Source organism: Camelus dromedarius, chromosome 7 (genome assembly GCF_036321535.1).
Source record: "Camelus dromedarius isolate mCamDro1 chromosome 7, mCamDro1.pat, whole genome shotgun sequence".
NCBI lineage: Eukaryota > Metazoa > Chordata > Mammalia > Artiodactyla > Camelidae > Camelus > Camelus dromedarius.
In genome coordinates this window covers 19,808,352-19,830,313 of record NC_087442.1, presented here as the reverse complement: position 1 = coordinate 19,830,313, position 21,962 = coordinate 19,808,352, and the positions used below count along the sequence as shown (strand labels likewise).

Sequence of the window (21,962 nt, the reverse complement as noted above, 5' to 3'; positions counted from 1 at the left end):
CATAAGTGTTATATTTTCAAGTTGTTGTCTGTTGGAATACGAGCATTTAAAAACTAGTCCGTATACGTCGTAAATGGAATTGGCGGGTTTATCTGCCTAAGATACAATTCCAAAGTAGAAGGTGAATAAGCTCTTTGTGGTTCCTTCCAGTGTGGTATGTCCGCAGGGGCATTTACTAGGGCTGCCCACTGGCTTACATCCCTCCCCCTCCCTCCAGCCTCAAGTTTACCTACGTGCTGTTCTCTTCCACTAGGAAAACGCTGCCGCGGTCCACAGTGTCGATTCTGGATGACCACATTAGCCACTATCCACAGCTAGAGGATCCCATGGGCTTCTTGAATGCATATATGGGCTTCATCAACTCCTTCTGAGCTGGAAAGAGTAGCTTCCCTGTATTACCTCCCCCATTCCCTTACCTGTTGTGTACTCCACTTAGGAAGAAATGCCCAAAAGAGGTCCTGGCCACCAGACACTATTCTCTCACAAAAGTCCACCTGACTCACACTGGTGAACAGCAGGTAGTAAAAAGCCAGCAGAAGCTCTAAGGGTGACCTAATAGTCCACTTTCTGTTCCTTTGACATCTGATCAAGTGTATGGACCTGCCCTTGTCTTTGTGGTATTAGGAAATTCTGATGAGCACCACTAATCACTTTTGTAGAAAGAAGACAGACAGACATGCTTTTGCATAAGTCTTTGAAATGCTTCTGTGGACTTTTCTGAAATATTCAGAAATGCTAATTTCTGGCCCAACCTGATTGGAATTATATTTAGTGTAAGAATGAGGAGAAGGTGTGTCCTTAACCTCTCCTTGAATGGCTTTAAGGGCACGTGGTTTTTTAAGTTCTCTAAGCGGCACGCCTTCAAGTGAGAGTGAGTCTCCCTTGTCATAACTTTGGGTTTAGTTTCAGCAGCTGCTTCTAATTGTAGACATTTTGTTAGATCGTAGTTTAAGTAATGCAGTATTCTAAGTATACCTTAAGACTATGATTTACCTACATGTATTATATATACGTTTTTATAAGGATACTAAACCAGCAGACATTTACTCTGGCAGAGCAGTTTAACCTTATTAAACATGTTTAATTTCTGAATAAATTGAACTAAATCCAAACTATTTACAGAATTTCCTAAAATCACAGGACGTTAAGGACCAACAGCATCTGTGCCAGAGATTTACTGTTATTTGCTGCTAGGACTGGTCTTTCCAGCTAATGACAGTCGGACTCTTCATACCTCAGTGCTTAGAAATGTCCCTCCTGAGCTAGAGTGGAGGGGAGGGGATCGTTGTCCAGTCCAAGTTACCAGGCTGAATGTATACTGATTGCTTAACTTCTCGTTGGTTGTCCCAGAGAGGGTTCCTCATGTAGCTCAGCCATTCCTGTACTTTACACACAGGAAAGTTCCAGAAACTTAAAGAACAAATTCTGAAAGGCCTATGAGCAAATGGTGCTGAATACTTTTTTTTTAAAGCCACAGTTTCATTGTCTTAGTTAAAAACAGGATTATTAAGTAATTATTTAAAATTTTTTTTATTAACAACTTCAAGTATAACAACTGAATCTGGAATAAGTGTTTATTTTCCATTAATAAAAATGAATTTTGACAAAAGTGGACTCTGGCTCCCCCTCCCCTACCACCCCTCTGGGATAAAAGCTTTCCAACATTGCCAGGAGCTTTCAGATACACATTAAATTAAAGAATATAATGAAGTTAAGCAGCTGGGGTATAGGATAGTATCTGATTTTCAAGATCACCCAAAGCTGTTATTATTATACCAAAGCTGACTGAGTGTAATAAAAAGGAAAAGGAACAACAACAGAAAGACATGCATAAGGACAGACATTTCCTTGATCTGCTGGCTCAGGGCCAAACATTTAATTTGCTTCTCCAAAGTCATTAATTTTTAGAAGTATGATTCTGGGAAATTCATGCCACTGGCCTGAAAGCCCACTGACAGTGCCCACTGACATCCGCTTCATCTCGCCCAGTAAAAACTTATCCAACAGAAGCCAAGATAACATCTACAGGTGTTCCCTCTTTGCTTCTGACAGTCACCTGCATGGTCACTCCATCTGCTAAGGCCAGCCTGGACCTCACCAACAGGTCACAGCCACCTCTGTATATACCTGAGAGAAAAAAAGTGAGGAAAACCATGTTAATTCAAAAACACTCTGAATAATGAAATTTATCATACTCTGCCTGAATTTCCTTTCTATTATTTTAGTCTAGCTTTTCTAGAGATTTGTGCTTATGCTGGAAATTGAATCTTATATACAAATTCTAATCTCTTATATTCCCATAATACCAGGTACATAGAAGGTATTCAATAATATTGGTACAGAGTACTTAAAGGTGGGGGCATTGATAGCTGAAGGAGAGATTTGAGTGTTTCAGGCCAAACAGACATCTTAAAAGAACGAGCTAAGAGTAGCATGCAAATTACTCATCCTGATGGGGCTGCAAACTGTAACTCCTACAGTGAGATAACGGGATGGTAGCAGGGCGTGAGAGGCCCATGCACATCCTTTTCTATCAAATTTTGCAACAAAATTAAGGGAGAACATGATAGAAGTCTCTTACCTGCCAGATAGAGGGAATGGGAATTTTTATTCTCAGGTACTTTGTCTGACCTCTCACAGGGCTGCATGCCCAGAAATGTGATGATGTTGTTGACAGCTTCTGTGTTGAGAAGATTGATGCAACAGTATCAGAAAAGGTCAGTGTAGGGACCTGCCTCTGCACTGGTGTGTGCTGGGGGTGGGGGTGCACTGGTTGGGGCTGGTGCCAGTGCGTGGAGGGAGGCTGCAGGACTGGAAACTGGTTGACTCAGGTGATGGACAGGGTTCTGGCCTTTTAAGTGAAACAGTTTATGAAGTATTTAAAGAAAAGGGAGTCCTTCTGGAATAACAAAGATGCCTATCAGGTGTTAGACTGCTATCAGGCAATATACATGGGTAGCAAGCTTGTTCTTACCTTCAAGAGTTTTGGTAGAACTGAGGGCAAAGGTCTCCTCTTTCTCAAAGGTGTCTCCTATCTCTTCCCAGGCAGCAGCGAAGTTAGGCTTCATTACCTTCTGAATGTGGTCAGACACAGTCACTTCAAGATCTTCTAGCTGGTGGGTGATAAGCAGGGGTCAGAAAATGAAAGTCCTCTTAGTACAGAGCAAAGATGGAAGAGACTAGTTAATCTGGTTTTATCATGCTGTGTTATAGTCTTTGCAGGAGCCTAGAAAAACTCTACTACCAAACTAGTTTTAAGTTCTGTAGCCTGGATAAATCTAATAGTGTAGGCCCTCGCAAAGGAGAGCAAGAAAGCAGGCCATCTGGCAAGAGCCATATTCAGATCAACATCTGTAGCCTGAGGGTACAGAGCAGTCAGGTTGCCACAAGTAACCACCGAGTTCAGGCCCTACAGGGCCTTCTGAACTCCGCATTCACTAAAAGGTTGATTTTTTAAAAAACTTTTCCCTGCATTCTAATGTGAAGGCTTTTCAGTCCACAATGTGGTTCAATTATAAGCAAACTAAAAGCTGCTGCACAACAACAAACTCCCCCCAAAACCAAAGAAGTCAGTAGTTTAAATAAAACTGATCTCAGTGAAAATTTCAATGAAAATGTGATTATTTTCATGTCTTAATTATCCCTATTATAAAGACAAAAAAGAGTGGGTTTTGTTTTAATCAGTCATGAAGTGGTAAATCCCAATTCTCTGTGGCATGATGCACTCCCACTACAGAGGAGGAGTAGCCCAGGTCCTCCTCAGCTGTAATCTGTTTGAAAAGAATAAAATCCCATAAGTTGATGTCATATGTTCCTAGAAAAATATTCTCTCCAGGCAGAAGTCCCTCCGTGGTTCACGGGGTCCAAGTGAGTCTCTGTGCAGGGGAGACTCACCACGTACTCATCATCATACCCCTCCTCCACTGGAACCCCCGTGTCAGGGTCGCAGTCCCGGACGGTGAACTTCATGGTGCAGCTAAAGGTGCCTGCAACTGGAGGAAAAAGAACAGGTGAGCCTATGTCAGTGGGCAGCGCAAGCACAGTCCCCATCAGTGGCTTAGGAAGCACCACCTGCCCTGGGCTCTGTTCTGTACTGTCCAGTGAAACGTGCAGGCTGCTTCCAGGGCTGTAGTTCTTACAAGCAGCCTGTAGGCTGGACTTGCCCCGCCGTGGGTGTGAGTGGTATGGAGAAGACCACATGGGCACGGCTCCGTTTTCCTATTCAGATATAGAAAGCAGGGGGTATAGCTCAGCGGTAGAGCACCTGACTGCAGGTAAGGACGGCAGTAGGGGAGATACTTTTAAAGGGGCTTTTGGCCATGCCTGTCGAAACGTAAGAACCACTACTTTGGGAGCCGATAAACAAAGCATAAAATGTGGATGGTCAAAAGCACACATCATTAAATTAGTACTGGCCAAGTCCATCGGAGTCTCAGTATGTTTAGAGGTACTGTCATTAATATCTGTAGATTGTGGACGGACAGTGGGTTCATAAGTCACCAGAATGAACTGGCTTCGTGACAGCTTTCAACCTACAGTGATTAGGTCAGTCAGTAATGAAGTTCTGATGTTGGTAAAATGAGTGTCTTACAGTGGAAAATCAAGTGGGCAATTATATGTTTTCAGATAATGGGTGGAAATGATCAGAAATGAAGGAATATGAAGTCTTCATGAAGAAGGTAGGAGTTTCTGAACTGTCTGAAGGAGAGGATTTATTAATCATGGATAAAGAGAAGGCATTTAGAATCTAGGGTCTAATCCATGGTCTGGAAAAGGCTTATAAGTAGATTTTACATGCACACACACACACACACACACATACTAGAAATCGGGAAGTTGGAAAGTTATTTAGAGGATAGGCAGGAACAAGAAAGAATAAACTCAAATGTAAAGACCATATATGACGGGCTGGCTAGTGAGACTTTTATTTGCTCAGTCTTAATTTAAACTCACTCCCTTCATCCAAAATGTGGAAAATGTCAATATGTTTACAATAAAAGGTGTAAACGAATGTGCCAGACCCTTAGATAAAAAGATGACTGAGACATGAGCTCCTTCCTCACGAGCCCATTGTCTAGGAATTGGGTAAGATCTACCTAGATACACCTATGACATTACAATTTAGTGTCACAGGTTCTCTAATATAAGGTTTAATGGAGTGCTGCATGGGAGTGCAGGATTAACAGCCTGGTAAAAATTTAAAAAATTTGTAAGGATATACACACAGTTTAACTGGATTTCAAAAGATGCAAAGGGGCTTTGGCAAGCAGAGGAAGGTACACAAGCTAAAAGAAAGGCCAGAAAGGCCATGGTGTAATTGGAAACAGTAAGAGAGATGCTAATACACAGGTGCTAAGAAGAAAATTTGTTTAGGAACAAATCTGAAATATCTTATATTTCAGATGAAGGAGACTAGGTATTTTCCAGCAGGCTCTAATGAGCTGAGGCATTCGAGAGACTGAAATGTTACGGATAATTAAAGCCACTGGTAGGAATCCTATGAAGAATAGATCTGAATTCAGAGAGCAAGTAAATTTAATAGATGTTAGTAGTGGGTTGACCCCTGTATATAGGAAAGTGTACCTATTGAGACCACAGAATCTATTTTAATACAGTAGGGGACTGATGAAAGAATGACCTTTGTTAAGGTAGGGTGTTCTGCAGGAGGAAGGAGGAAGAAGAAAAGAAGTAGAAATAAACACAAACCTAGAATGGGTCAGTTGAGGTATTTAAAAAAATTAAAGGAGCAAATTGGATTGTGGTATAGACGAAGGTCATGATCAAATTAAAAACAGAGAGGCAGGATAGATGTTGAGTAACAGATGGTGATATGAACCCTAGTTTCATTCATGGAGGCCGCAGGCAAATGAGGAAGAGGAAAAGGGGGAGACAATCAGGAACAATGGTAGATCACAGACTGGGCAAACTGGATTTTACGTATAAGTAAAGACAGAAGACATATATCTAAGTGATAAGGAGAAATGGATTAAGGAAGCAAACAGGAATGGTATTAATACAAATAATGTTCCTGGAACAAATGGTTTGGTTAATACAGTGAGGTTACAGGGAATCTAAGGTGAACTCCAGTAAAAACCATTGGGAGCAGTGTCACTGTTGTGAGAAAGGATGAGTAACGCTGGGTGATGAGGAGGAGGGGTGAGAGAGCCTTTCCATGCCAACATAATAATGCTGAGTCCACTGCCATATTTAAAGATGAAAGGTTCATGAACAAAGAAAGGCAGAAAACCAGAAGGAGTAAGAGGAGAATACCCTGCAGATCTACATTAAAACTGTTCTCAGAAATGAGGCTTATTTTATAAGGATTGACTGAAAATAAGAGACAACTACTGAGGAGACTTGTGTGAAGAAAAACTTAGAAATGCAGAATCAGCACGGGAACCCTGGTGGGAGTTGCCAGGTCTCAGCCACTGGAGGGAATCAGAGAAAAGATGGATGCTAAGAAAGGAAGGAGCCGTGTGAATTAGGCTGGGGTGCAGGGCATGCAGTGTGGCATATGGCATCACGGGACTAAATAAATGGGGTCATGAGGAGATCCCAGAATGCTTTGTTGGAATGACAGTTACAGAAAAGGATGTGGTCACTAGGGCAAAAGAGGGCGGGAGGGATGGACCTGAAACACAGGCCAGCCGCAGCAATCCACACAGGTCTGGACTGAGCCGAGAAGGAACGGATGCAGGAAAGTGTGCAGGAAATCAAGGCAGATGAAAGCAAGTCGAGCAGTGGGTGCCCAAAATGAGGACTACATGCCTGTCAGGAAAATGCTACCTATGTGGCAGGAGGGATGCTGGAGGTAAGGTTTTTCTCAAGGATAAATATGGGGGGAAATGAAGAAAGGTATAGAAAAATAAGGTTAAAGTTGCCCTCAGATGGCAAGGAGTGGGTAAGGAATAACTGACATCAGCTGGAAGAACAAGACAGCATTCCTGGGCCAAAAGTCACAAGGGAATAAGAAAGAAAAGAGACTGGAAGCAAAGAAAGGAAATGCTATAGAGTGGCGAGCATTTGAGGCAGAGCAGGTGTGGAATTAGGACCTTGAATGGGGAATCCTGGCAGAGCTCAAAACAGGTCTAATTGGTCACATTTTGGATGTAGAGACTGTACTGCAATGAGGATTATACAGAGAGTGAGGAGTGAGGACCTGAGTAGTAGATTAGCTCCTGAAGCACCAATTTGGAGGGAAATTGTTAAAGGACTCGGGTGACAGAAAAGTTTTAAAGAAGCTGCTTATGATGAATGCTGAGAAAAACCTATTGCTGGCAACTTTACAGAGATGAGGTTCCTTACTAGAGGGTGAGAACAGGTGTTTGTCCAGAGAAGAGATGATTGTAGTAGATGAGGAATGGGTGAAGATTCTGAGGGAATCCATCTGAAGAGAGGTAATCTGCATCCATTCCTTCTGTAGAGAGATGGTAAGTGAAAGGGTGACGGGCAGTTAAGAGATGGGAGATGACTGCATAGTGCGCCATTAAAACTGGTTGTTCTTAGAAGTGACCCTGCCATGGCTAAAAGTGACAGACATTTCCTAGGGAGACTTGTATGACAATATCATGGAGGAAGAGAGAAGGAAGATGGAGGCTGGAAGCTGAAAACAGAGGGAAGACACAGGATCTGAGCAGGGTGCCGCCTATACGGTGTGAGTAGGGAAGGGCATTAAAGGGGGCCAGAATGAGGAACACTGGAAAATGGCAGGGCTGCATATGAAGTAGAGAGGTGTGAGCTAAGCTAGATTACAGCCAAAGAAGGAGAGAGAATGAGGTGGAAGTGGCTACTAAGGCTGGTATTAACGAGGGAGTCCCTCACTGATGTCTGGGGACCTTTGCTTGAATGGTATTTGAAGCAACAAGTGTGACCAGTGAGTGAAATGTTAGATTCTAAATGGGATGTATCCAAGCCACGGCCAGTGGAAGGAATCCCATGAAAGTTGGCACCGAACTGAGAGGGCAAATGTATTCAGAATAGTGTGGAGGAAACAAGGAAGATGAAAGAAAACAATACTCAGTTCATGAGGAATGATATAAAGATGGCAGCTGAAAAGCCGAGTAACTGTGTAGGTAGCACAGGTGTTTCTCTAGGGTCAGTCAAGGAAAGGGTGGAAGAGCCTACAGAAGAGATGGGGTCCTTTGAAGCTGGCAGGTACTAGCAGGAGGGATATGGCACCGTACTTGTACCAAAGGTCATGATTAGATAAGGAAGGAGAGACTGGATGCTCTGTAAAGGGAGCACCATACAAAGAGGTGCAGAGAGCAGGTGGAGTGGCACGGGCAGACAAGACGAGGGAGAGAGCTTCCCATGGGGGAGGTTTTACGATGGGTCGGCTTGGTCAAATGATGGCTTGTAATACCAGACTGTGAAAAGCAGTACATATGGTGGAAGAATAGGGCCTGAACAATATGGGAAGTTTTGGTGGGAAGTTTTAGGTAGGAGGTTTAGAAGGAGATGGATTAAGATATGAACCCTGATGTAAAAACACACCAGCAACCTTAGAGACACGAGGATAAAAATCTCTGAGTCATTTGTCTGTAGCATGGATGACTAATCCTGGGAGATGACTGGCTAAGGATCACGTAAGCTCCAGAGTAAAACTTCTGTTATTTCCATGTACAGATGGTAGATGAAATTATACTATATGTAACTAATCATGTGGGAGGGCAAACCACCAAAGGGAGATACAAATGCGTATCATGCCAATGCCACATTAAAGTTATTCTTATTTACTCTGTCATGTGAAGATTCTCTGAAAGTCCTAGACAGCTACTGGGGAGAGAACCTGGCTAGGGAGTGCCGTTCTGGAGGAGACTGAATCCACCTGAATGAATATAGACGGTAGCAAAAAGAAGAGGAATTGAAGATATAAGGTAGTATATTTCTTTAGGGCAAGACAGGTAACAAGGGAAAAGGAACGGGAGAGTAACATTACAGGCGCCCCCAGATTAAAGAAGGTCATCCGAAGAATGATAGGTATTGACTGGAGGGAGCAGATCCCATATTTGGGCCAAAAGACACAGAAGAAGTGGGGCTAAAGCTAAGAGGAGTGTTGCAGAGACTGGAGAGCGATTCTGAGTAGGTGGCCTGGTACTAAGAAAAACTCCATGCACCATACAGATCCCAGTATGAAGAATCCCATCAGATGTGAACATGGGCCTATCTGGTCCGTATGTGGGGTATAAGCTGGACTGCAATGACTAGTGGACAAAATGGGAGAGAAATAAAGGTCTGAAAAGAAGCAAACTTGCTCTTGAAGCCCTGGTGGGAAATTTTTAATTAAAGGGCTTGTTGAAGGGAAAGTTTAGAGCAGTGCTTCTTAAAATGTGTTCTGTCAGCACTGTCTAGGAATATTTAGCAATATGAATTCTTTGGCCCCACCAGTCCTACTGAATCAGAAATTTGGGGTGGGGCCCAGCAGTGTGTATTTTAACAAACTGCAGTTTGAGAGCCACTGCTTTAGATGAAGGCAGATTAAAAGTAATTCTGATAAAAAAAATCTTTGCTAGCAAGCTGTCATATTAGGATTAGCTGAAAATTACAGAAGCAACTGAGGAGACTTGTAAGAGAGGAGAGAATGGAGAGTGAAAAGGGGAAAAGGGCCAGATGAATCAGGCCGGGGGGGACCTGCAGGAGAGTAACGTGGCCGATGGTGAGGGCATCAGAGAGCGCTAGAGTGACAACTGTCAGGACACGGGAGGGTGGGAACTTTAACAGTGATTTTATGTTAATCCGGATCACAGCCACTCAGAGAGAGAGGGAGCAAGGAGGGAATGTGGCTAAATAAGAGCTGAGATTATGAGGGGGAACTGTTCAGGAAGCTGTGTGGAGAGGCTAACATGGGATGGAACTATAATCCAGTCCACAGAGTCTGATCAGTGAACGCTGAATATGAGGAATCCGTTTATCTAGAAAGAGCACCGTATTATGGGAGTGATGTGTATATGCGTAGTCTCTGAATGAAGGAGTGGTGCTGAACAGAAGGTAGTTTCTAAGGCGAAATAAAGAAAAAGGAGTAAAATAGCAAAGTTAAAATTGCTGCCAGATGACAAGGTATCACTTAATATTGACACAGAAATGGTCACTGATACTAATGGGAAGCATATGGCACCAGGCCTGGGGAAGATCTTGATGAGAAAGGGAGAAGACAGGTTAGAAACAATCTAATGGAAAGACTTGTTTAAAGAGTAGAAAATTGGTGTTGAGTGAGGAAGAGAATGGGGATAAGGAGAGGAGGAAACCTCAAAAAGACTAGGCATTCATCACTATGAAAGGTTAAGATACATGGGGGAATTCTCCAGAGGGAAATTGGAAAGAAAGTCCTATAAAAGGGATGTTAAAGATAGATTCAGAAATTAAGGAAATATATTAGGATTTGCAGAAAGTGAGAGAAGCAGCTGAGGAGAATGGTATGAAAAAAATAGCAAAGAAGGAAAGAGCAAAAGATGGAGGCTGGAAGCTAAATAAGGAAAAAGTGTGTGAGTGAGGCTAGGGTACAGAACATGCAGTGTAGAAAAATAAACCTGGAAGGGCATTAAAGAGGGCTAAACGGGAACATTAGGAAATGGGAGTTGGATATTTGTCAGAATTATGCATTAAGATGGAGAGAAAGTAAGGTAAAAATGTAGCAAAGTAAGAATTGGAGTATGAGGTTTTGCTGTCCAGGGTTCTTTTTTGGAAAAATACTAGAAATAATAGGTGTGGTCAATATGGTGAAAGGTCTGAAACAGGCTAAGTGGGATGGACACACAAGACGGGCCAGTGGCAGGAAGCCTATGGACGTTTATGCTGCACCGAGAGTACAAACGGATGCAGTAAACAATGTAGGACACAAAGGGGAGACGGCAGGGGTGGAGCAGCCAGTGCCTGACAGGAGGGGAGCATCTACCCAAAGGGACAGCTGAATCTGTAAGCATGATGTCTATGCAGGTGGAAGCTGAAAGGAGGGACATGGCAGCATGTTTCTCCAAGGCAAAATAAGAAACAGGAGGAAAGGAATGGAAGAGCAAAGTGAAGGTTCCTGCAGTTGTGAAGAGATGATCTTAGAAATGGCATCAATTGACTAGTGGATTATGGCACCATATTTAGACCAAGGTTCTGCTGGAATAAGAAGAAGAGAGTTTGTCAGTTGCGTAAAGGACCACTGTATGAACTAGAGAAGTCTTTAGAGTAAACGGAGTGGCAACAATACATATCAGGTGTGTAATAAAGAGACCCAGAATGGAGATTTTTCTTCTATAATGTAGCAAATAATATCACAGGTATTTCAAAATTAAAATGTCCTTATATATAAAGACGATTAACTAACTCAAAGTAAGGTTAGTTTATGATCTTAATATTAACTACAGACATATAAATTATAATTTAGGCTAACATATGAGACCCGTATGATTTGTAGTATCACATGCACTGAACACTTTTTGATTAAGACATTACTTTTTATTAATTAATTTAGTTGACTACAAAATGTTGTGATTTTCTAAGTGATAATTACTTTATCTGATGCACCAAACCAGTAGAAGTAGTTTAGGAAAGAATGGAGATCTTGAAATGGGTTTGAATACTCAAATTGGATGGGAAGGCCCAATGGTAATGAATGGTACATCTAACAGAGTTTCAAGGACCTGGAGAGAAGTGGGAATTAGAGAAGGGCATTAATGCTGTGAGTAGATTTTTTTTTAGTTAACAGGAAAGTTTAAGGGGAGTTTTATTATGATGAATTCTCCTAAAATGACATTGTAGTACTCTTAAAACACATCAGGATTGACCAGTTGGGAACATGGGCCAGTGTTTGTCTATAGAGAAGATTGTGTTTCTTGAGGAATGGTTGGGAATCATTAGGGAAGTAAACCCTAGGAGAAAAATACTGTCTCCACTGCTGTGATACAGGGTAGCAGCTGAATGGCTAGTGAAGACATGGCAGAGTGTGACAGAATGAGAAAGAAGAGGAGGGTCTTAATCTACGTAATGGGAGCACTGCATGAATTAGTGGGGTTCTCAGTAGTCAGAGGAGCAAAAAGGCAAATAAGATGTGGACTAAAGAGACCCAAAATGGAGAAGTCTGTCAGATTTCAGGAGAGTTCTAACTGGTTAAAACTGTTTGGTGTTAAAGATTATAATGAGTGGTATATATAATGAGAGAGAAGTAAAGGCCTGCACAGGAGTGAACAGGAGTTAGAAAGTAGACTAGCAATTAAAGTCTTGATGGGAGAAATTTTTTTTAAGAATTTATATATATCTACATATATTTAAAACCCTCAAAGACAGCATTACCTATTGAATATTTATATGAATATTTATAACAATTATAAAATATGTATGAGGAAAAGTATCAGATTATTTGGTGATTTTCTCTTAGAAGGGAGAGAGGTAAATAATTCTAAAGTGGTACAAAGGAAGTTTCAATTATATGTACATTGTTTTATTTCTTTAAAAAAATCTCAATCATATATAGCATAATTTTAAGATATAAAAAAGTAGGGTAGTAGGTGTATGAATTGGGGGGGAACAGAACATTTTAATTAAAGGGCTTGGTTGATAAAAACAGTTAGAGGGGGAAGATTAGGATGAATCTTGATGAAAAGCCATTGACAGCAACCTGAAAGATGTTGGTTTGACCAACTGGAGAATGTGTGGGTGGTAGTTTATCTGGTGAAAAGATGAACTGTATTTGGTAAGAAGTGAGTGGGAGTATAACTCAAGAGAAGACTAATTAATGTAATCACTGTGATTAGAGATGGAAGCTGAAAATATTATATGTGTGTATATGATAGGGCAAATAAAGGAAATCACGAAGACCTCGTTGAGGTATGATGGTAAAGTCTTCAGAAATTAAAGTATCATGTTAGGACTGGCTGTGAGAGAAACCACTGAGACATGTGTTTTTAAAAAGATAAAGAAGGAAAAAGTAGAAAAAAATTGAGGCTGAAATCTAAATGAGGAGAAGGAGTGTAGGCTATAGGCTGAGGTGCAGAGCATGCAGTTCTGCAGAATGTTGAACAGGGAAAGGTACTGAAGAAGGCCAGGAGGAGGAACACTGAGAGACCAGAATCAGAAGTTCAGTGAAGAGCTCTATGGTAAGGCAGATGGCAACCAACTGAAGAAAGAGGTGAGAATATCACTAGATAAGAACTTGTATGATGTGTTGCTGCTCAGAAAGCTTTGTTGGAAAAAGATTTGAAGCAATCAGTGTAGTCAATAGAGTGAGAAGTTAGAGAGTGATTAAACGTGATTAAATGTGACTTCAAATAGGCTGGAGCAGGAATCTTAGGAAGGTCCAGACTCAATGGAGAGTGGAAACAGATTTCAGTACAGAGTGTAGGACGTAAGGAAGATGAAGGCTAAATTCTAAGTGCTGAATATCAAAAGTGTACATTCCAGAAGAGAGAATTAGATTCACCGGAATGATTCTGCTGAAAGAAGAAGGAATGCTGGAGGAAATGTAGGGAGTTTGCAGCAGCAGAAGAAAGGAGAAAAGAAATAGAAGACCAATGTGCAAGTTGCTTGTGGATGGAAAAACATTATTTAAATAGTCATACTGATGGGAGAAACGGCTACTGCTCCGTACTTAGGCCAAAGGTCATGACAGAATAAAAAGAAAGTAGAGAGGATCGCAAGTAAGTAAAGGGGCCTTATATGAATTAGAGAGCAGTTCTGAGTAGATGGAATGGCAACAAGACAGATCAGGTGTGAATGAAACAAACACATAACTGTCAAGTCTCAGAACTCTGTGCAGAATGAAGGAGGACCTGGGGTCTGAAAAAGAACAGGACCTGGGCAGGATGGCTCTTGAAGTTTTAGTGGGAAAGTTACGACTGAAGTGATTGCTTGCTAGGAAAGGTTAAAAGTGATGGATTAGGATCAATCCTAGGGGGAGGATGTAGCTCAAGTGGTAGAGCGCATGCTTAGCATGCACAAGGCCCTGGGTTCAATTCCCAGTACTTCCTCTAAAGATAAATAAATAAACAAACCTAATTACCTCCACAGAAATAATAGTAAATAAAATTATAAAAAAGAAAAACAAACATGACATTTTTAAAAAAAGATCAATCCTGATAAGCCATTGGTGGAAATCTTAAAAACATCACCATTGATTGACCTTTTAGAAGATGTGGATTGGATACTTTTTCTAGTGGAACAAATGAATACTACAGTTGAGGAGTGGTTGAGGATCATGATATTAAACCTCAAGAGAATAACACCGCATTCACTGATATATTATAGAGTCTCTGGGTGAAAGATGAGGAAAATATTTAAGATCTGGTAGGGCAAATATTCAAAAGGAGTTACGGAAGACCCGCCTATGAGTGTGATGTTAGTTTGCTGAGATGTTAAAGAATCATGTCAGGACTGGCTAAAAGTGGAAGAAGCAACTGCAAAGACTTGTATAAAAAAAAAGATGCTAGTTGGGGAAGGGATGTACGAATTAGGGCGCATTTTAAATATGCAAGATGCAAAATGGAAAATATTACTGAGACCAGAGGAAGGAATGCAGGTTTCACCAGCTCTCCACTACTATCAGAATACTTGTTAACATGAAAAGTTTTTCTCTGTGTATGTGCTCGGGGAACTCAGTACGGTGAGTTAGCATTCTTGTGCTGGCAAAGACTTCAGAGTTCACAGGTCTGTTCGGGATGGTGTATGTTTGCTGTGGTCATAGTTCTTCTGCTGATAGGCTTCCTTCCTGTGCTCCGAGTTTTTAAATATGTTGTGCATTAGTCCTGTCATCTTCCCTGCAATATCTGTGGAACACCTCCAGCAGTTCACCAGTTGGTAAGTAAATGTTTCCCAAAAGTTTCTTATTCATATGTTGTATTTTAAAGATGTATATGTACTTGTTATTTCTCTTGAGAACCTTTTATTATTCCAGGCAGTATAAAAGGAGAATGCAATTACAATCATATCATAGTATGGGGTCACTTTGTACTACATAACAAACATGTACACTAATGAATGAATTTTATGTTAAATAATTACATGGTTGTCCTTTAAAATGGTTTATAGTATAAGAAATACTTAAAAGTTTTTATAATGGTGTTTTTGTGATGGTTGAGAAAATATGATAGTTTTTTTTTAAAGGAAGATGGTTATGGGCTTTCTCAAATTTAAGATAATGCTGTGTAAGTGTTTACTAACAAAAACTGTTATTCAGCATATTTTAAAGCAAGGATAATGAAGATTGCTTGTACTTGTGAAGGATCTGAGTCAGGAAGAGAATTGTGTGGTGAGGCATTTCTTAAAGGAAGAAAGCGGGGAGATAAAGTGATAACTGAAAGTGAGACATAAGGTCAGTATCCAGGAAAGTAAGTTTGCATAAAAAGTGCAGTCAACAGAAAGGTTAGAGACAGGTTCAGGAAAGTGGACCTAAAACAAGGCAAGTTACAGGGATCCTAGTGGAATGAATAGAAAACCAAAGCAATTCAGCAAAATATGTAAGAAAGAATAAATACAGAAACGGATTGAGCAATGGATGTAGAAAAAAAAGAGGAACCAAAGAGGATGGTATTAGTGAATGTATAGAGAATGGTACATACTCAGTATATGGATGGTTAATAAAAGGTAGAATAGGGGGAAAAAAAAGAAAATGGGTGGAAAAGCAGAATTTAACTTTAGATGGGAAAGATCATGTGAGGAACGGCATAGTAAAAACAGGGTTTGGCATTCTACAATCTAATGGAACAAGGAAGACTATAGTGATAGAAACTAAGTAAAAAGAGCAATGTCTGGAAGAGACAGTTCAGAGTAAGTAGATTAAATATTGGGTAAAACAGTTTCACAATGAAGAGACCCTTATTGAGGGCAGTAGAAGTATTGCATTAGTGAAGGAAGTGGACAGAGGATTAAAGATGGGCCAAAAGTATTGAAGCAAGTGAAGGCAGGATGGAAGCGAGTCAGAGGGCAAATACATGCATTAGAGCGGAATATTAGAAGAGGGCAAAGTGGGAAAGTCAGACTGAGTTGTACATTCAATCCAATTCTAAACAAAGGAAGGGAAAAGAGGTTAAGAAATAGATAAAGAGGAATTCAGGTGACATGGGGGGAAGGGTGCCATGGCATGGGATTGAAAACTGCACATCCATATCTAGAAAGGACTTCTAACTTCATGAGAAACATGGTACTGGACAAATGGAATGGGGGCCGGATGAGGCAGCGGGTTTAAACACAGCAGAGAAGAGAAAGAGGTACAAGACAGACATGCAGAGCGAGAGTTACACACAGGACTAAAGGGGTCCCTGAGAAGAAACAGAAATGAGATGAAAATATCCTTATTCAATAATAGAGGAAATAAACGTGGGACAAAGGAGAGGAACACTGCACGGATTACAGACAGAGACAGTGAAAGAAAAGATTACAGAAAGCCCACTGTGTGCGAGGGAGGGAAAGAGTGAGTAAGGTGGCGGGACAAACTTGTCACAGTATATAAACTTAAACCATATTAAGTATCAATAAAAGAGGAGAAAACGTTAAGTGGGAATGACAAGAAAATCAGGTTAAGAAGAGGGGGTTATGGGTATGTGTACCTTTTTATAGCTGAGTTCAACAAAGGTTCAAGTTTTCAACAAGATCTACAAGAGACGGAAGACAGTCTGGCAATGAGAGTGCAATAGAGGGACAAGGGATGACAGGAAAAGGTTAGAGCGTGTACTACAAAATATTAAATGTGGAAAACAATGTGTGCTCCAATGAGTAGGTTCCCAAAGTTCAGCGGTAACAAGTGAACACTAAGCACTTTGAAAACAATTAACATAAAACACTGAAATCAATCAGGGATGGTTTAGAAAGTTAAGTAAAAAGAAAGTCACACTCAACACTGATTCTTGACTCAGAGGGAGGACAGACCTAAGAAAATGGAAAATAGAACTCTGGAACCTAGACTGGGGTTTGGGACGTGACAGCTGAAGGGACTGCATGGTTCAAAGAGGACAGTGCCGGGCAGTGTAAGAGTGGGCTCCGTGCTGGTATCTTTGAGGAACAAATGTCAGTGGCAACTGCTGGAAGCCAGGGGCGGGCAAGGGGAGAGGGCAGCCCAGGGGGCCAGGCTGGTTGTGCACAGCAGTGATTCTTCCCGAGGGGGGGGGTGAATTTCACCCGAGGGAGGGCTGTGGGCATGGACCCCAAGGGAGGCCTAGCAACACATCTGAGGGTGAGCAGTGCTCTGCTCAAAACCAAAACAAAACCAAAAAAATCCAAACAGAAAACACAAAAACATTCCTGAAAGATGATGTTGATAGGCCAGCCTTGGGGGTCATGCATCCTCGGGTGAGAATCACTGGGGGGGGGGGCAAGGTGGAGAGCTGGGCAGTGGGGGGGAGGGCGGGCACGAGCAGGTGAGCCGCTGAGTGGGGGCAGATGCAGGCATCAGAGTCAAGACTGGGAGACGTGGAGGAAAAGGACTCAGGACCAGGCAGACAGCGAGCAAATGGATGTAGCCAACAGGGCCTCTGGAATGATGGGGGGTGGGCTTGTATTAGCATCAATGGACCGGGAGTGAAGTGCCAACTTTTTGGTCCCAGAGCTGAGGATGCTTGTGATATAAGGCTGAGAGATGGGAGTGGCAACTGAAAGGAAGCTAGGTGTGCATACGTGAGCGCAGGGCACCGCAGGGGATGTACGTAGCAAAGGAAGGGGTGGAAGAGACGGGACAACACTGAAGGAGAGCATCTGGGAGAGAGATGACAGCCCGGGAGGGAAGAGAAGGAGGTCAGAAGCAGTGTCCAGGGCTCTGTGGAGGGGATGTGGGGGTTGGCGGGTGTGGAGGCAAGAGGGGGAGGGCAAAAGGCAAAAGTGCTGTGATGAAAGGATAAAGGCAGGAGAATCAGGGGAAGGGTTCCCCAAGAGCTGTGCTCGAAGAGCGTGAAACAAAGGGGTCTGAATGGAAACATGAAAGGTTATGTGGCGGGGCCTGGAGGAAGCATAGCCTGGGTTCACAGGACATGAGCACGGGCTGGGGGGCGGAGGCTGGATTCAGTCTAGTGTGTCCGAAGCAAAGATGACCGACCTGGGCTGAGCAGCGGATGGGAGAATGAGCAGGGAGGAGACGGCAGAGAAGACGGCTGAATCCGGCCGGAAGACTCACAGCCCGTAGCTGAAAGTGCCGCACGTGAGAGAGAGGGCAAAGCAGGAGCCAGGGTGCAGATCAGGGGCGCCGTCTCCCCCTGGGGGAGTGTGGCAGAGGAGAGGCGGTCCGGGGGGGGGGGGATGGGCAGGTGATGGTCCCTTGCAGCTAAAGAATGAGAGGCTTGTTGAGAGGATCAGAGTGTGTACTGCATCAAGAGAGGGATTACAGAGAGCCTGAAGGAGAAGTGGATGTGGAGAACACAGACATTCTGCCTCCAAAAGTGAGCCACAGTTGTGGCAAACCCCATGCAGGAGGCAGGGCACAATGTGGGTAAGGCCAGCAGGGAACCTGGGATGGTGGGATGAGATGATGGAAAGTCAGAGAAAAGCCCAGAGAAGCAATGACCATCTCCAAAATGGTGGACCAAAAAAGGAAGGGTGCTTAGGGGTGACTTGGGACAGCTGTGGATTTAGGACAGGACACTGGGATGGAGAGAATGGCAACGGAGGAAGCATGAGTGCAGGGCAGGAAGGGAAGATGTAAGGAAGGACCGCTGACTCTGTCGCGTGACTGGCAGAGGCGGCAGGGAAGCAGTGGAAGATGGAGCAGAGGGGCTGCCAAACACACGAGTGTAAGAAAAAGGCAGGATGGGCCTAGTAAGGTTCAGTCCACACCCAGAGTAGGAAAAGGGAGTTAGTGGGGTCTGGAGCAGCCGTGAGATGGTGGTCCCCAGGAGCGAGTCATGCGGGAAGAGAAAGGGACGGAAGAGGGGAGAAAAGCTCACGCAGGTCCTCGGGCTCAGGCACAGTCAAGGAGGCGCCGCGGCAAAGGGGAAGGCCACACGCAGCGCTCCCAGACTGGGGCTGTCGGCCGACCTTGAGGGGCCAGAGGACAGGCTTATGCGGTACTGAGGCTAGGCAGCAGAGCAGAGACCCCACGCCTCGGTGTTTGAATACCTGGGGCCCTCAGGAGCACGTAGGGAAAGGGGACCCAGTGACGGGGTGAAACTGAGGGAACAGGGCCGCGTGTCACACTGAGACGGATCCTGCACAGAAACCACTGGCAGGTAATCTCGGACCTGGGTATGGACGCATGTGGGTGGAGTCCAGCGGGTGGGTAGCAGATATGCTTAGAAATGGAGGAGTGAGCAGGAATCAAGGCAGAGGTGACAGTTTGCAACGATCACTGAATTCATGCATCTGTTATTCCAGGGGGGTTGCAAAGAGTGGAGGTCTAACGTGTGGTGGAGACTCCACACAGGAAAGCTGGGAAAGAGGGGGACCAACAAAATCTGTGGGGTGTCAGAGGTCTAGTCCGAGAAGGTAATGTGGGCAGCAAAGTGGCCGAGGGAGAGAGCACGCAGTGGGAGGGCGGGGCCGTGGGAGAAGGGGGTCTGTGGGTCGGGAGGCTGGATCTGATGGACTACAGAGGGGGCAGGCAGAATGGGATGGAGAGTGAGAGGAGGGTCTTAAAACCTGCACATGGGTTTTGTGAGGGGAGCATGGCCAAGAGGGAAACGGGGCAAAGTGAGGATCAGGACTGCATCATCGGGGAGTGGGAGGCCAAGGACGGTTGGCAAGGGTGCTTCTTAAAGCCTGATGGAGGTGAAACAGAAGCAGTGGAGGCCTGGGATAAAAGAGGGGGAGGAAGTGTGAGCTTGATAAAGCCCTGAGGGCAATGGCTTGATTAGAGACAACAACAGAAGAAGGAAGGAGAGGCAGGGAGAAGAAAAGGGAGTCTAAAGGGAATTGGTGGCCCGAGTCAGTGTAAACGCTGGATAGGAGACAGCAGACGGTTTTGGAAAGGATGTGGCAGGGAAGGGGAGGAAAGAGTGTGAGCGTGATAGCAGGTCCAAGGAGGGAGCACCCCGACAGAGAAGGGATGACCCCGTGCAACTTAATGACGGGCACTGGGGAACTCTGAGATCATGGTTCCTAGAGAAGAGGAGGGCACTTTCCCTGGACAGGGAGGGAAAAGGAAGAAATGGGTTGCATGAGGAAGGGTCTCAGGAAGGAATGTCCAAGTGGAGCCTTGATGTGGCATGACGGGAGGGTCACCTGCCAGAGACAGCGATGAGAGGCACCCCGGGGAGGGTGGAGACTGGAGTGCAATGGAAGGGAGACAGGCTGGACAACAACAGGGGGAGCAATGAGAAGGAGGAGGTGGCAGGTAGGAATCCAGGCAGATCTCAGAGGTGCCAACCAGAAGGAACTTCAGAGATTCGGGACCAGCCAGGGGGAGCAGAGGCATGAGGAAGGAGGAGTGGAAAGGGGTGGCTAGTAGTGGGTGGGAGCAGTGGCTGCTCCTAAGAGCATCGAATGTTGTGGGGAGGGTAGAACTTTTTGGCCAGGCTCTTTAATATGGATCTGCTGGGAATGGACTGGGAATGGCGTAAAGGGGAGAGGAATGGGTTAGGGTGGGCTTTGGCTGGGTTGGCTGGGAGGGCAGGGTTGGGATTAATGGGTGTGGGTGTGAGGTGGTGGGTTGGGGCATGAGCCAATCTCCAGGCACTAAGAAAAGCATCTTTAGCTGCGCTTCTGGACTGAGTACAGGTCCGGTATTGGGGTGATGACTGCAGGCTGAGGAGAGGATTGGGAAGACCAGTGAATTCACCCAGAGAGGACAGAGGAGAGTAGCTGCAGGAGAGGAGGATGGGAAAGGTCTGCTTGGCGGGAATCACAGAGGAACGTGAGGACGACAGGGGCAGGGCTCTGCAGGGGGACGGTGTTACGGGTCTGACATGAGGAGGGTAAAGCAGAAAAAGGGACAATGGCAAGTGCCAAGATGCACCAGATTTGGACCAAAGATACTGTAGCAATGCCTGAGAGTCTTAAAGGATGGGGGAGGCAGAAGGAGTATGTGAAAAGAATGGTGTTCTAATGCAGACTGGGGTTTGGGGCATGTTGAGTGCCAGAGAGTAGATATGAAAGGCCATGTGGTGGTTCAAGAGGACAGTGCCGGGCAGTGTAAGAGTGGGCTCCGTGCTGGTATCTTTGAGGAACAAATGTCAGTGGCAACTGCTGGAAGCCAGGGGCGGGCAAGGGGAGAGGGCAGCCCAGGGGGCCAGGCTGGTTGTGCACAGCAGTGATTCTTCCCGAGGGGGGGGGGTGAATTTCACCCGAGGGAGGGCTGTGGGCATGGACCCCAAGGGAGGCCTAGCAACACATCTGAGGGTGAGCAGTGCTCTGCTCAAAACCAAAACAAAACCAAAAAAATCCAAACAGAAAACACAAAAACATTCCTGAAAGATGATGTTGATAGGCCAGCCTTGGGGGTCATGCATCCTCGGGTGAGAATCACTGGGGGGGGGGGGGCAAGGTGGAGAGCTGGGCAGTGGGGGGGGGGCAGGCACGAGCAGGTGAGCCGCTGAGTGGGGGCAGATGCAGGCATCAGAGTCAAGACTGGGAGACGTGGAGGAAAAGGACTCAGGACCAGGCAGACAGCGAGCAAATGGATGTAGCCAACAGGGCCTCTGGAATGATGGGGGGTGGGCTTGTATTAGCATCAATGGACCGGGAGTGAAGTGCCAACTTTTTGGTCCCAGAGCTGAGGATGCTTGTGATATAAGGCTGAGAGATGGGAGTGGCAACTGAAAGGAAGCTAGGTGTGCATACGTGAGCGCAGGGCACCGCAGGGGATGTACGTAGCAAAGGAAGGGGTGGAAGAGACGGGACAACACTGAAGGAGAGCATCTGGGAGAGAGATGACAGCCCGGGAGGGAAGAGAAGGAGGTCAGAAGCAGTGTCCAGGGCTCTGTGGAGGGGATGTGGGGGTTGGCGTGTGTGGAGGCAAGAGGGGGAGGGCAAAAGGCAAAAGTGCTGTGATGAAAGGATAAAGGCAGGAGAATCAGGGGAAGGGTTCCCCAAGAGCTGTGCTCGAAGAGCGTGAAACAAAGGGGTCT

The 21,962-nt window shown here is 44.6% G+C and overlaps 2 protein-coding genes across 4 annotated transcripts in view; one reads left to right on the top strand and one right to left on the bottom strand.

Moving 5' to 3' along the window:
* The window catches only part of MEST (mesoderm specific transcript), a 32,000-nt gene extending 11,802 nt beyond the window's left edge, over positions 1-20,198 (top strand). Inside the window, exon 12 of the mRNA XM_031455371.2 lies at positions 254-20,198. Coding sequence (XP_031311231.1) covers positions 254-371 — 118 coding nt within the window. The 3' untranslated portion in view covers positions 372-20,198. The remainder of the gene's footprint in view (positions 1-253) is intronic.
* The window catches only part of COPG2 (COPI coat complex subunit gamma 2), a 127,803-nt gene continuing 107,355 nt past the window's right edge, over positions 1,515-21,962 (bottom strand). For 2 of the 3 annotated variants that reach the window (XM_031455367.2, XM_031455368.2), the window contains exons 21-24: positions 3,895-3,992; positions 2,975-3,113; positions 2,582-2,680; positions 1,515-2,127 (exon numbers count right to left, since the gene is read on the bottom strand). In XM_031455367.2, coding sequence (XP_031311227.1) covers positions 1,997-2,127; positions 2,582-2,680; positions 2,975-3,113; positions 3,895-3,992 — 467 coding nt within the window. In that variant the 3' untranslated portion in view covers positions 1,515-1,996. The remainder of the gene's footprint in view (positions 2,128-2,581; positions 2,681-2,974; positions 3,114-3,894; positions 3,993-21,962) is intronic. The other variant, XM_064487361.1, reaches the window with a different exon arrangement.